We start from the raw sequence: 13,996 nt of genomic DNA, 5'->3' as shown, positions 1-13,996 counted from the left end.
CAATCCCGCCTGATTCCTGCCTGAGGCTGTCGAATCCCTGGTCTCCTCTCCAAAACCATGACTGACTGATTTCTTTGCTGCTAAAACATATCTGTATCCGCGCACTGTTCACACACTGCCGCCATGGAGTATCTCATCCGCTTCAGGCAGATGCACGAGACATTTCGACAACCCGAGATAGAAGCACTGGCAGAGTTGAACAAGTTCACGGTAGAATGGCTTTCGTACTCCGATCATGTAGGTTGCAAGTCCTGTCAGGTATTGAAGGCGAAGGGCAATACCGAAGCACACTATACAATATCCCCGATATACGTAGCCCCTGATGAAATGTCACCATGTGGGTGGGTATCCTTTCTTCCATTGCCCTTCGCCTCCTCCTCCTCCTCCTCCTCCTCCTCCTCCAGCCCTGTGCTGACTGTTGTCCCAGTCGCCCTTCGCCATCGTTCGCTTTTCTGATAACATCAGCCCCGACTCTGCAGCTCAAGCACTAACTACACGTTCGATACTACTATGGAGTGTTCACGAGCTCTGGGGCGAGGGAACCAGCTATCCCCTCCTCCATACGGACATTCAGTCGCGAACTTCTCATCTATGGTCGGCATACCGAGAGCCGTCTTTTCGTTTCGTCGTCGACAGCCACCAGCATAGCCGTCCCACAGCAGAACAACGCGCCATCTTCGAAGAGCTGGGCTACCTAGACTTTCAAGGACCCATTGTCATGAAGAACCCCGAACATCTCTTCACCGTCTTCGAGGAATACCCTTTGCACACCACCGTGCCGAAACGTCTCTTCTTTGGCCGATGTCTTTCCGAAAGTAAAGGCAAAGCAGTGGTGAAATACAATCTGAAGAAACGCACGTACATTGCCACGACGTCGATGGATGCGGAATTGTCCCTCATCACTGCCAATATTGCACTCTGTCGCCCGGGAAGTCTCGCCTATGATCCATTCATGGGCACCGGCTCATTCCCGCTCGCAGCAGCACATTTTGGATCTACCGTCTTCGGATCCGACCTAGATGGGAGAAGCATTCGAGGGAAAAAAGGTCGGAATGTTGCGGCCAATTTCATCCAGTATGGGACTTCTGCTCAATACTTGGGAGGATTTGCCGCCGACCTCACAAACACGCCTTTGAAGCAGGGGAGATTCTTGGACGCCATCTTGTGCGATCCACCGTATGGTGTGAGAGAAGGCTTGAAAGTGCTAGGGAGCACCAAGGACTATCTGCAGCGCGAGGTGGTACTAAAGAATGGAATGCTGGCTCATTTGAAGGAAGACTATATTCCTCCCAGAAAAGCGTATAGCTTCGTGAGGATGCTAGACGATATCCTCGACTTCAGTGCCAACATGCTCGTCAATGACGGGAGACTCAGTATGTGGATTCCCGTCGCTGGCGCCGTAGAAGGAGATCTGGACCACGAGAACGAGGGCGAGGGCGAGGTCAAGGATGAAGAAAACGTGCAAGAATACGTGATACCACAGCATCCAGCATTAGTCCTGGTGAGCCAATGTCGACAAGATTTCAACAAATGTACGTACAAAAACTTTCCATTATTCCCGCCTGTCGCATCATGCGATCGATATGTTTTTGAGGGAACATGATGAAAGCTGACGAGTTCTTTTTCCCCCCCACAAGGGTCACGACGTCTACTCACATATCGAAGACTTCACGACAACCAAGTCGACGCTCACGCCTTGGCTACATACCAGATGCGAAGATTACAAATTCACGAGGAAAGTAGCACAGGCACCGCTGATGATCTGAATGCTTTCCGGAGACAGGTAAGTTCAATTTTTGGCGGTTTCTCCGCTCGCGAGGGAGCGATCATTAACTCATTTGCCTACATAGTATTTTCAAGGCTTCAAGGAACCGCCGCGAACGTGACTTGTACATCATACAAGTCTTTAGGATGCCACGCATCCCAGGGTGAAGTCATCAGCGTCGTGGGTAGCTCTGGCTCTTATGGCTCGTGGCAATCCGAGAAAAAAAATTCCAAATCATGTTGGAACTTGTCAAGGAGGAGTTTATCCATCAGGTAGACATTCAGTACTTCCAACATAACTGGGCAATTGTGCACATGCACATGCCAGTCAACTACCATGAACAAGTGTGAATGCACGCGTGCCTTTTTCTTTACATGGGACCGACGTCTCACTGGTTCTCCCCAGGGATCAAGGAAAGAAAATTCTTTCTGCTTCTGACAAGGAGAGTACCTCAGTACATTACAAATGTTCGCAACAACAACCAAAACAGGAAAATGTTCCCTCCGACGAATGAGTGACCAAAGAGAACCAAAAAGCAGATAGACAATACAATTATTGATTATTTTTTCCCCCTTTTCCCGTATTCCATTACCCATTACACCCATCCTATCCCATGATTCCATCCCAGTTCAATAAGAATACTAGTGCCTCCCATCTTCGCTTCGCAAACAAAGGAAAAAAAAAGCCGTCACCACATAGACATACATATTAGGTATCAAACTTTTGGTTTTTTTGGTTCGCTCCAACAACAACAATAGTAATAATGATAATAGTGATAACAATAACTCGTGACTATTCGTAGCAGACGTGTCGAACCGGTTTCCATTGTGCGGGCTGCCTGATGATGAGATGGCGTGCCGGAATGGTTGTCACTCGTGTCGTTGGATCCTAGACGGGTCTCCAACACACGCGATCGTAGTCATTGTGGTGATGATAATGATGATGATGCTGGCCAGGCAAACCGAGTTGGTCAGTCTCCCATATTCCAGATGCGCCAGATGAGTGCTGCAGGACGGTGTTCAGCTCCTAGAATGCCACCTCCTATGTCCCATCGATGGCCGCAGGTCCATTGGCAATAACATTGCGGATCCTGCGTCGGCAACGTTGCTCGTCGCTGCAAGGTCACCTCGCCGCACCGTATCCGCACTGTACACTCTGTCGACTCCGGGTCTCCTGGTCTTCAGCCTCTCCACAGGATCCGGCCTTCTCGCACTGACAGGACTGTTGGCGCCGCTTGTGACTCGACTACCTCCACGGCTGCCCGCAAGGCTTGCGGAAGATGCAGAGTCCTCGCGATAGTGGCGTCGATGATCAGTGTAGAGCCGTCGCGCGGTGTCCTTGGCGCTTTCTCCCAGTGCAATAGGTGGCGCATCCCTCGCGTAGGACTTGGGTCGATCAGGTACGACAGCTTTTCGGCTTCTAGGCGGTGGGCTCTCATCGAAAAAGCGAACGTCTTTGCGTGGCGTATGCATTGGTGTTGACCGGGCAGATCGATGGTAGGAATCATCGTCCCGGTGCCTCCTGCGGGACCTTGAGCGAGACCGCCGGCGCGACCGTGATCGCATTCGGGGCCGCCTGTCGTCGTCATGGCTGCGGATCTTGAGTCGGCTCATATCTGGGAGATCTCGTGCTGGAGGCTCAGCTGGCAGGGTCGTGATGACTTCCAACATAGCATTCCTCATGTTGGCGTTATCGTCTCGCAACAGCGAGGCTTGTGCAGAATTTTGCGACGATGACGGGCAATAAGTGCGCTGCTCGAACGCACCATCAGCGGCGCACCTGTCTATATACGTTTGCAGGGTCCGGCGGTAGACTTTAGGCATATAGTCGCAAGGACAGCCAATCCTAGGTCTGCGAGTTCTGTTGGGCTGATTTCCCGCGTCGCCACTGACCAGATGTCAGGCAGTAATAATGGTTGTGTTCGATGATATCGCGATTTAGAGCCTGATCAGTCTAGGTGAAAAAAAAGCTTCCAGGTCAATCCTGCTTGTAGTGGTACTGTTTGGGGAGATGCAAGGTTGTTTGGGATGACTGTAACACGTTAGGAAAGCTTGTGCGCCGGAAGTTGGTCGTGGTCGCAGGCACGACCTGACACACGGGGAATTGGAAACATGGTGTAGCTGTCATCAACGTGTTACAGAGTCCTGTCTTTCCGACCTAGACACAAGTGTTGCTGCCGCCACAAGGGGTCTCTACTCTGCTAAGACCCTCCATCGCGTGCAAGACACCCTGGCTTTCGTCATCGCCGAGTGTTCGTCCCTGATTGAGCTCATCAGACGAATAGCAGGCTCGATCGCAGAGCTTGAACGGCGTTCGCATCAGGTCAATGCACGTCTCTGGGTATCTGGTCAGCATCAGCAACGCCTGATCGCTGAGCCTGGACCTCCGTGAGTTTGATCAGGTGCTCGCTGAGCGGATGCGCTGCCAATTCCTGACATTGCCGCGATTTTCCGACGCTTGTGACCCCTCGCCATCACCATACGTATACGCTTCATTTCTTTGCAGCCCACATGCAAAAGAATTTGCCCTAATCTTCAATTGTTTTGACGACTTCCCAGCCGCCCTTGAGCTTTTCCTTCCACAGGCTGACCTGGTTATTGCCACATGAGACGGCAAGAACATTGCCAGCCATACTCCAGCTCACCCGCCAGACGACCACATCCAGATTCAGCACCTCGCTCTTCCATGCATTGGCATCTCCAATGTCAGCACCCGCTGGCAGGGTCCATATTCGTACAGTGTGATCTTGCGATGCACTTGCAATGTAGGATTTTGATAGTGGTGTGGGCGACCACGCAACATCCCTAACCCAATCTTGGTGTCCTTGCAGCTCCGCAATGTTCTCATAGGCTTGGCTATTGGTATTAAATGACCAGATCTTGACCAGATTATCTGAGCCTCCCGATACGAATCTCTTCACAGGAGCTGGGTTCTGCCCAGGGGGCTGCGCGCTGGTGAGCTGGGCGGGGAGGATTGCGGGGCTCCAGGAGATGGAATTGACGCCGAGGCCATGAGCTTCGAACATGGCGTGGGTGAATGCGTTGTTCTCGAAGGTCAGGACGGAGACATGGCCGTCGCTGCTGGCTGCGGCCAGGTGGCATCCCGTCTCTGGCGGTGACCAGGCGACGAGGTTTACGGACGCGGTGTGGTGCGTGAAGTCGTAGATACGCTGCCACTGGCTATTTTGCTCGCGCCAGATCAAGATGCGACCATCGTATGAGCAGGACGCGAGGATGGTGCCGAACTTGGGATGTGCCCAGGCCACTGCCCATACCGCGCCCTCGTGGCCCTTGAGGGTCTCGGTCAGGCGGTGCTGGTCGCCGTCAATCTCGAAGATCTTGATCGTCTTGTCGGACGAACATGTCGCAAGACGTCTGCCGTAGTAGTCGAGCACGGCATCGTGCTGGTGAGGCGTGCACTCGTTAGTACTGGGTCTCCGGTAGGGGCTCGGGGAGGGGGCATCACTGCATCACGCGTTGTTGCAGCTGCCACGTACAATCATATCATCGTGGCCCGAGTTGGAGATGACTTGGGTCTGGGGGTCATGTTAGCTGGATAGAGAGATGCAAGAATAGTGCGCTTGGCTCCGAATAGGAAGGGAGTCTCCGCATACCATGTTGGCGGTGGTTTGTTCTGGCGATGTTTCTTCTACACAGTGTGATACGACTACACCCTCCAGCTTACAGTGGAGTGTCAGGTGGAAAGGTCGCTTAAGCAACCACTGGGACTATCCTACTGACTAAGCAGCCAGCAGCGGTGGGGCGTGTGGTTGCTTACATAAGGTACGCCCGACGACCATCCCGGACGTCTTTCACATGGCCGAGGTGTTGAATAAGGTAGCATCTTAGGTATACCTTACCGACCACACGACTGTCCTTACCTACCTGACCTACCTAACTGTTCTTTTCCTCTCCCATCCTCTCCTCTTCTCCTCCCTCCGCCCTTCGCCCCACCTCCCTCTCCCTCTCGCTCTCGCGCACTCCCGTCGCACTCGATCAGGCGATGGCGGCGGCGGCGGCAGAATGTGGCCCCTCCAACGGCCTTCAGCGCTTCAAGCAGCACACAGCCGACTCGGTCGACCGCACGCTCCAGCAAGACCACCTCTCGTCACGCCGCCTCCACCCTGCCCAGGGCTTCCGCTCCACGACTCCCAATGCCGCTGGCGTGCTGGACCCCGAATTCGAGGCTTTCCAGGCCGGCGTCGACTTGTCGCTACATGACCGTGACCACCAAGGTCTCTTCCAGCAGCCGGGCGCCTTTGGGAGCCCCTCACATGCCCCGTCATGGGCCACCGACTTTCAGCGCATGGCCATATCGCAGCCTCCCGCTGCATCAATGCAGCACCAGCAGCATTTTCAGCCACAAGCGAGCACGTCGGGTTGGGCACAGGCCTTTCAACAACAGCACATCGCCCAGACAGCGCCTCGACAGCAAAACCCGTCTCCGTCGCCACACGCCTTCCAGCAGCGCGCACGCTACGGTCTCACTGGTCACCAGACCCATTTCGCTCAGCCAAATTATGCGGTGTCCTCAATGCAGAACAAGGGCAAGGCGCCAGTGCAGGCCGAGCGCTTCGATGAGGCCGCATTTGCTGCAGCTTTTGACCAGGCACATAATGACTTGATGGCGGACGTGACAGACGATGTGCAAGAAGAAGAAGTTCCAACTGCGCAGGAGCTGCTCGATCAGCTAGAAGCGGACAAGTTTGAAGCCGCAGTCGAGGAAGCTGCGACGCATATATTGAAGGAAGATGGCCACGACTTAGACATGGCAGAACTACATCCCATGGCCAGGGCACATGGTCCCGATATCGAGCATGAGACAACGAATGCCTTACGAGAAGATCAGCAAGACCAGATCAAGCCGCATCATGACGATGATGCACTGGCGGCAACAGCAGAGGAGCTGTTGGAAAAGGTCAAACACAACCAATCGGATAAGTTCAGAAACAGCCAGTTTCTGGCCCTCATGCGGAGGTTGAAAGACCGGGAAGTGAGAGTCGAAGGTGACAAGATGGTCGAGACTGTCAGTCCCACCCACAGCCCTGATGCTACCAGCATGAGCCCACCCACACCAATAACTCCTCAAGACTACCATGCGCACTACTCCCTTGCGTATGACACTGGTCACGAGTGGGATCATTGGGAAAGTCCGTATTGATAGCGCTAACCTTGTGAGTAGGCGAACGCCTCCTCTGCTCAAACGACAGACACGACACTAAACGCCTCTAGCTTCAGAACTGAGCTTGGAAAACATGACCAGTCGCCGATTGATACACGACCGCCTGATTACGGCATTCCTTCATTCGAACAAGACCACGATCATGGCAGAGTCGCTTCGCGCCCCGACGGGCAAGATGTGGTCGACCTGCTTAATCGGCCTGGTCCTCTGACGGACGAAAGCCCAATCGAGGACGCAGAGCCCGAGCCGATGATTGATGATATGGGTAAGTCGCTTCATTCTTAGCATTTCACGCCCGTCTGATCGTCGGCAAGCTTCCACTGGCCACACTTCCCTGTCCGATATGCTGTATGGTCCAAATGGGACACTACTGAGTTCCTTTGCCCCCTGAGAGTGCGCGCTGAGCATATCTCAGTGGCCTACGATCCCTCCTTCTCCGAGTCATACGCGAGCGCCTCTCCGCATTGGACGCCGTTCTAACTCAATGGCAACAGACTCAGAGTTCCTAATGACTTCACCGTTCTACCAACCGTGAGCATGAATGGCCTGACACAAGCTTGCAGAGGTGCCGATGGATCACTACAGACCGTGGCCTAATGCACACATATACCGCACTGCAGCAGGCTGCTTTTTCCGGCATGACATGCACCGCATACCATTATGAATCGAGGCAAACGATGCAAGCATATTGACTAACGAACGATAAAGAAGGTATGCCACATGTGGCGAACAAGAGCACCGATCCATGGCCCAGCCTGTACAGTGTGCACAGCGCGCTGTGGCCACATGATGTTCATGAGGTGGTGGCGAATGAGTGGTGGGCAATGCCATTCAGGGACTAGGAGCAGAACGAACGCCGTATGTCACATAGGATGTAGATAAGCATGGCCTGCCGCAGTAAGCTCGTCTGTCTCGGTACATCGTGAAGGCATTTCAGGTTGCGCCGTAGCGGTATATGAGTACCAGGTATCGTGGAACTTTTCAGACATCCTGATTATCAAGAAGCCAATCTATCTCCTCACCACAATTAAATCCAAGCCAAGCCAAGCCAACACCACACAACACACAACACACACACAAAGCCGCACAAGCACCACTTCAAAGCAAGGATGTCCAGTAAGCTGCTCTACAATGGTGATCATTTCTCAGTCCGACTCGCTAACATAGCTACTTTTCAGCACCACCTGCTCCTCCCAGCAGACCCAAGCCACAAGGTCCCCGACCGAAGCTGAGAAGCTAGGTAAGGTACCTACCAGGCTAGAATGACTTTCAAAGGGATCTCAAAGGGGGTGAGAAGAAGGATTTCTTGTCTACCTACATAGCATAGGCACCTAGGTAGGTATCGGGCCATGTTTTGCAAGGACCCTGTCTGTATCTAGGGAGATATCTTGGCTGTATAGGAAATTTTCAAAAATTTGCTTGATTGATTTCATGCTTGGGGTGTGACGTCCTGTCTGTCTGTCTGTCTAAGGTATCTTTCTGCTGGGTGCCTCGGTATGGATCAATGTTTTTGTTTTCGAAACAGAATGTCTTCATTCTATGCATAGAATGTACTAATTGTGCTGCCAAAGAAATGCTTTGAGTGACTACATTTACAGGTACATATGTGGATCTTAGGTGACAAGACGATGAATGCTAGTAGGTAGGTAGGCATAATTTCATTCGGAATTTTACTACTACGATACCTAACTTGAAGATGCATCTCAAACCATCAGATACTATTTGACCTACCTTGTTCTTCGGCCACATCCCGAGAATTTTGGGAATTCTCGAGGCCACTTCGGGTTTCTATTGGCCGCTTTGAGCCGCTTTTGCGCAATTTACCGCAGATGGTTTCAATGTAACGATTCATGATCGTGATTTTGCTCAAGCATCTTGGCAAGACTTAGAAGAGAATAGACGATGGCGTGCTTATACGCCCATCTTGGGCGATTCCATAGAGCCTTCTGACAATATGGCGAAGAACGATCGAGAAAAACGAACGTATTGATGGCGATCCCGTGCGATGCAATTGCGCTAGGACCTAGGACCTGCCAAACAAAAAACACACCTGCTATCGTCACAATCAGCTTCTGTTGAGACTTTAGTGTGCGAGAGGACAGTGGGAAGTGTATATTGGGCTGTGTCAGACATCCAAGGAAGATTGCGCCCTCATTTACCCCCGAAATTAGGTTCTTGGTGGGGGATAGAGTGAAAACTGCGAATGTGGTATGTGTTTCATCATCCAGCTGATGATTTGGGGAGGCGTAGATACTGATATAGGAGGGAACTGACCTTGCTTGGTTTTGTCGGTCATAAGTGGTAGCAGAGGTGTGCTGCGCCCTCCATTTGGGCTCACTTACGTATGTCGAAGGCATGAATAGTTCAACGAGTTGCCTACCGGCCCAAAATCAGTCTGACAAGTGAATAGTGCAGACGTGTTGAAGAAGACGAGGATCCTGCAAAAATCATCAATAGAGCTGCACGAACGCCATGTCGCAAGACTACATGTGCAGACATGAAGCGTTGCAGTCGTGTTCCAACCCTCTCTAACGAACAAGGAGCAGGCTCCCGTCCGATGTCACGTATGGTGAACATAGGAGAGGTTGGTAGTGTCGGGCACGGAAGTGTATTGAGCTGTGGCTATCTCATGCTCTTCCCTCGCTCCTAAAGACGAACCGGCAGTAGACATCGCCACCTCTTTTGCGCCTTGACGCCTTGCCTGGTATCATCTGGTATGGTATGCAAAAGACTTTTTCTTCCTCGTCCTCGTCGTAGAAGATGCATCTATTCCTCGACAATGTTGGTGCGCTCAGACACGTAGATACCGTCCAAGAACTTTCGGATATCCTTGTTTCGTACACGGCAGATCTGCTGGATGTCGGCGGCGGACTGGGAGACGGCTTCGAGGGAGTTGCCCGTCAGCTGGAGCTCATCCTTGACGTTCTTGGAAGCCTCGACATCGACGCCAGGCTGCATCATGACCTTGCGCACGAGCTTCTCGCCCAAGAAGTTGCTGAAAATGTATATTAGTGCCACGTCCCTATGTGTTGAGTGCACAAAACACAGAACATACCGGATCTCAACCTCCCACAGACCAGTCTCCTTTTGCTTGTCCAAGTTGACGTTGATAGGAAAATGGGCGTAGACGTATCGCAGCTTGTACTTGTAGCCCTTGGTAACACCGATGATCATGTTGTTGATCAGGGTGCGAACGGTGCGGAGAGTGGCCACATTCTTGCGGGAGCCGTGGTGCAGCTCGATGTTGATGCGCTGAGGCTCCGGGTGCGAGAAAGCGACAGCCAAGTGACCGAGGTCCTTGACGAGCTTGCCACGGGGACCCTCGACGGTGACCTGGCGGGTCTTGATGTTGACCTTGACTGTTGAGCAGGAAGAAGAGTTAGTATCTACAATTTCTGCGTTTGAATGGCCTCTGCGTGTGCATCTGCCAATGCCAATGCCCATGCCAACGCCGATTTCCACATACCACCCTCTGGAATGTCCAGAGTCTCCTGGGAGTAGATGTAACGCATGGTGACTGAAGGTCCGTGGAAGGTCGCTGGGTGGTGGTGGTGGTGATGGACGGTGCTGTTGCGTCTGGAGGTCCAAAAGTTATTGCACTTGGCGTGTGAAAGGAATTCGTGCAGTCCGTGGGACTTGGCGCCGCTAGAGCCAGCGGGCACTAGCCGCTGCACCTCTCCACATTACCTAATCCACGGGTCAGGTACGAACTCCATCACTTCGTTGGCCGTCACGGTACTGGGTACATTACCTCCTAAGGGCATTGGCTTCATCCAGCTTGCGCCGGAACATACATATTACATGTAATTGCACTAACATTAAGTCTTCTAATGTTTTTTCTTCTTCTCTTTGGTAGTCTCATGAACCAGCAAGTCCTGCATGCTCTTGACGAGAATTATAAATTCGGCTGTATCGAGAGGGGCGTCTAGCATACAGACATGACGGTGGTCAGATGAGAGGGATGGAGATACAGGTATCTTTGATCGAGCAGGGCGGTTCGGATATAGGAGATTGGAGAATTCAGGAAGGTAGTATGCTTTTCAGCCAAATTGGGAATTGAGTTAGGTGCAATGAGCGAAGTAAGAGGGGAGGCGTGCATGCTATAACACGACGATAGTAGATGATTTCGAGTATGTATCATCAAGGCAAACACAGTATAGTTGGGACATTAGCTTGAGGTCGGTGTCGAGGGGACATTAGTATCATTTTGGAAAGTCAACAATTAGCCATATGCTATTATCCTCATATATGCCTGTGAAAATAGCGCAGAGCTGATACAATAAAATCACCTCAGAAACACCATATTTTAGAACCCCAATACCCCTCCAGTCAGTGGCGCCCAAATGCAGAGAAGTGAAATGATCAGATGTGACTCGAGGAGTCCACGTGGTTCCTTTTTAATCACAATGGAGGTTGAACTTGGCTGTGCGATCAGCGGTCATTGCACCCCAGCGAGTCTCGTCCTTGGCCTGTCCGTTGTCGCCGACAGACTCTGGCTTCCATGGCCTGTGAACACGTCAGTTGTTGTGCCTAGGATGACCGCATATGGTACTTACTCATCGAACGCCTCGAAGAAGAAGGCGTTGATACCCCAATCAAGCGCCGCGCAGAAGCCCTGGTGGTAGAAGGAGTCGGCGTTCGAGGTGCCGGCTTTGGCCGCAGCGTAATCCGAACCTCCATCCGTAGGCCAGCCGGTCTCACCATTCCAGAACTCAACCTTGTTGAGTGAACCCGACACCTGTTGAATGTGACCGAGTGCTTGCTGAAGATCATCAAGGTAGGTCTCTTTTGCCTTGTCGCCGGCTGAAGCGCCTTGCCAGTAGGAGAAGCCGTTGGCCATGATGATGTCGACGCCGCCCTTGATCACGGCATCGCCGGTTCCATCTGCCCACTTGTTCCACGAATCTGCAGTGCCGACTTTGACATCTCCGCCGAGAGCAGTCTTGACGTCCATAATCTTTTCCAAAAGCTGCTCTCCAGTGAAGTTCCCGCGGTAGAGTGTCTCGGAGCCAACAGTAATAGCATACACCTGCTCCTTGTACTGCGTGGCATAGGTGGTCAAGGCCTCCTTATCGGCATTGAAGCTCTCTTCAACATCGGGCCACACGCCCAGAACGACCTTGAAGCCCTTGTTCTTGGCTGCTGGCAGGATTTGTTGAGCGCAGTTGCAGTCGGAGGCAGAGTAGCCACGGACAATGCTCGACCCTGAGGCATCCTTGATCGCGTCGAAGTCCGCCTCGTAGTCTGCAGTGTACTTGCACGTTCCGTCCGACTTTTTGGTTCCGAGAGCGAAACCGTGCAGACCCTTCTCGACGGCGAAGACCGAGGGCACGGCGGCCAGCGCGAGTGCGGCGAGCGAGGTCCTCATGGTGTTTGTTGATGTACAGAGTATGTGTTGGAAGGTGTTTTGGCGTGAATGTTACGCTTCTGGCACTGTATCGCCGAGTGTTCGTCCGGTGTAGTGGACTGTGTGCTGCTGTAGTGTGTGAAGGAGTGGATGCACAGCAAGTGCTATGCTATAAGGGATGTAGGTAAAGGAATGTTGTCGAGAGAGAGAGTGGTCTGGTTCAGGTGGAGATGGTGTCAAACGCGCTCCGCTTCTCCTTTAACATTGCTGCAAGATGAGCATGCCCAGATTTTGCATCCCTGTACGCTGCTGACACCGCAGGGGGGCCCCGACTGCACTCATTCACTCAGACCCAGTGCACTGCGTCCATCGGCTTACTATTTACTGTATACAGAACACTACGACGGGAGGTTGAGCTGCTGCTGCGACTTGGTGGACGCGCCGACAGTCAGTTCTATCGCGCCGCAGTAGCGCAGTCTACTACCTCCTAGTGCAGAGTGTGGCAACGAATACCCTGAACACTCACGTCCTTACCATCACAGGACTACCAGGCCTTGCGCGCGTAACGGAAAATGTACCCTAGGGTGACCAGGTGATGGCACTCACCACGACGAGCTCGTTGGTTGCTGGCAAAGCAGACTACCTTACAGGACACCTTGGCGAGCGAGGCCAATCGACAAGACGGAGGAGACATGGCAACGGAAGAGCTTGTGCTGAGGATCTTCGTAGCAGAGGGCAGTGGGCATAGGGCAGTGGGATATGAGTGAGATGGCGGCCATCGAAGAGCAAGCCATATTGGAGCCCTTGACTCCGAAGCCGGGCAGAAACAGGATACAGCCGTGTGATTGTAGAGCTGATACCGTGCGTGCTAATGTAGCATGATCAATGACTCTTTCATCTACGAAGCAGTTCTCCAGATGGTGGTGTTCATCCAACGGTTGGCACAAGATCAGGTTTCCGCCAAAATGCCCTTGTCCCTGGAGGCCCCGCTAAGCCAAGGGCTAGCAACTCTTGTTCAGAGACTCAGAGAGCTTGTCGCCCTACTAGCCCTCATTTGAAAGAAGCCCCAAATCCATAAGCAATATAGGAGGTAAGAGAACGGTTCGATTTCGAAGATCGCTCCCCGCCTCAGACCTACATAAAAGACGCAAATTTCGCACATCGTTGCGATAACATTAACATCGAAAACATCAGACACACCAAGATGGCCAATGACTTCACGCTAACAGAGCGCCGTCTGCTCGAGACGGCGAAGAGCACAGGATAACAAGCTGTGAGCACATAATGAGAAACTCCATAAGTTCAGACGACCTCCAGGATATACCCACTGGTCTCTCGGTCTCTGTTCCAGTGAGCACTCCTGGACAGCAACATCACAGACAGACCCTACCGCGACAACCAGTGCCCTTTGAGTAATTCAATACTTCCAGAACTGGGTTCCGAAAAGCTACAGGGCACTCCAGCAGTCAAGCGCATAGAAGACCTAGAGTGCCGCACCGCCTGTTTCGAAACAGGATTTGACAAACGACGCGCCTTCATGCAACGCGTCCAGGATCGAGAGGCGTATGAGCAAGGAATCGACATGGCAGACACGCGCGAGCGCGATATATCGAAATGTCTGCTGACTGTGTCGCCGACGACTCAAAGATACTCTATCTTTCTCTCTCTCTCTCTCTCTCTCTCTCTCTCTCTCTCTCTCTCTC

General features: G+C 52.4%; 7 protein-coding genes across 7 annotated transcripts; 2 read left to right on the top strand and 5 right to left on the bottom strand.

Annotated features, from left to right (window-relative positions):
- Positions 1–132: 132 nt before the first annotated feature.
- SEPMUDRAFT_146069 (tRNA guanosine-2'-O-methyltransferase) lies at positions 133–2,097 on the top strand. The gene is made up of 4 exons (XM_016903436.1): positions 133–237; positions 428–1,532; positions 1,638–1,783; positions 1,851–2,097. Exons 1-4 carry the CDS (start codon positions 151–153, stop codon positions 1,884–1,886), a joined length of 1,374 nt encoding a protein of 457 aa, XP_016765063.1. The 5' UTR covers positions 133–150; the 3' UTR covers positions 1,887–2,097.
- Positions 2,098–2,695: 598 nt separating this feature from the next.
- SEPMUDRAFT_146067 (uncharacterized protein) lies at positions 2,696–3,691 on the bottom strand. The gene has a single exon (XM_016903435.1). It carries the CDS (start codon positions 3,586–3,588, stop codon positions 2,785–2,787), a length of 804 nt encoding a protein of 267 aa, XP_016765062.1. The 5' UTR covers positions 3,589–3,691; the 3' UTR covers positions 2,696–2,784.
- Positions 3,692–3,716: 25 nt separating this feature from the next.
- Positions 3,717–5,436, bottom strand: SEPMUDRAFT_146066 (nuclear pore complex subunit). The gene is made up of 3 exons (XM_016903434.1): positions 5,379–5,436; positions 5,262–5,300; positions 3,717–5,168 (listed from the first exon to the last, which is right to left on the bottom strand). Exons 1-3 carry the CDS (start codon positions 5,379–5,381, stop codon positions 4,293–4,295), a joined length of 918 nt encoding a protein of 305 aa, XP_016765060.1. The 5' UTR covers positions 5,382–5,436; the 3' UTR covers positions 3,717–4,292.
- On the bottom strand, positions 3,923–4,203 carry SEPMUDRAFT_112962 (uncharacterized protein; the record flags this gene model as incomplete). The annotated part of the gene is made up of 2 exons (XM_016901006.1): positions 3,923–4,101; positions 4,149–4,203. The coding sequence occupies 2 exons, from the start codon at positions 4,201–4,203 to the stop codon at positions 3,923–3,925; spliced, it is 234 nt and encodes a 77-aa protein (XP_016765061.1).
- A 331-nt stretch (positions 5,437–5,767) lies between the features above and the next one.
- On the top strand, positions 5,768–7,543 carry SEPMUDRAFT_112960 (uncharacterized protein; the record flags this gene model as incomplete). The annotated part of the gene is made up of 4 exons (XM_016901005.1): positions 5,768–6,914; positions 6,975–7,211; positions 7,362–7,386; positions 7,441–7,543. The coding sequence occupies 4 exons, from the start codon at positions 5,768–5,770 to the stop codon at positions 7,541–7,543; spliced, it is 1,512 nt and encodes a 503-aa protein (XP_016765059.1).
- A 1,335-nt stretch (positions 7,544–8,878) lies between these two features.
- SEPMUDRAFT_146064 (60S ribosomal protein L9) lies at positions 8,879–10,514 on the bottom strand. The gene is made up of 4 exons (XM_016903433.1): positions 10,413–10,514; positions 10,002–10,305; positions 9,221–9,941; positions 8,879–8,996 (listed from the first exon to the last, which is right to left on the bottom strand). The coding sequence occupies exons 1-3, from the start codon at positions 10,456–10,458 to the stop codon at positions 9,713–9,715; spliced, it is 579 nt and encodes a 192-aa protein (XP_016765058.1). The 5' UTR covers positions 10,459–10,514; the 3' UTR covers positions 8,879–8,996; positions 9,221–9,712.
- Positions 10,515–11,134: 620 nt separating this feature from the next.
- Positions 11,135–12,507, bottom strand: SEPMUDRAFT_146063 (glycoside hydrolase family 17 protein). Its single transcript, XM_016903432.1, has 2 exons — positions 11,503–12,507; positions 11,135–11,452 (listed from the first exon to the last, which is right to left on the bottom strand). Exons 1-2 carry the CDS (start codon positions 12,312–12,314, stop codon positions 11,344–11,346), a joined length of 921 nt encoding a protein of 306 aa, XP_016765057.1. The 5' UTR covers positions 12,315–12,507; the 3' UTR covers positions 11,135–11,343.
- Between the last annotated feature and the right edge of the window lie 1,489 nt (positions 12,508–13,996).

This window comes from Sphaerulina musiva, assembly GCF_000320565.1.
Source record: "Sphaerulina musiva SO2202 unplaced genomic scaffold SEPMUscaffold_1, whole genome shotgun sequence".
Classification (NCBI taxonomy): domain Eukaryota; kingdom Fungi; phylum Ascomycota; class Dothideomycetes; order Mycosphaerellales; family Mycosphaerellaceae; genus Sphaerulina; species Sphaerulina musiva.
This window is presented reverse-complemented; position numbering and strand designations above follow the sequence as displayed.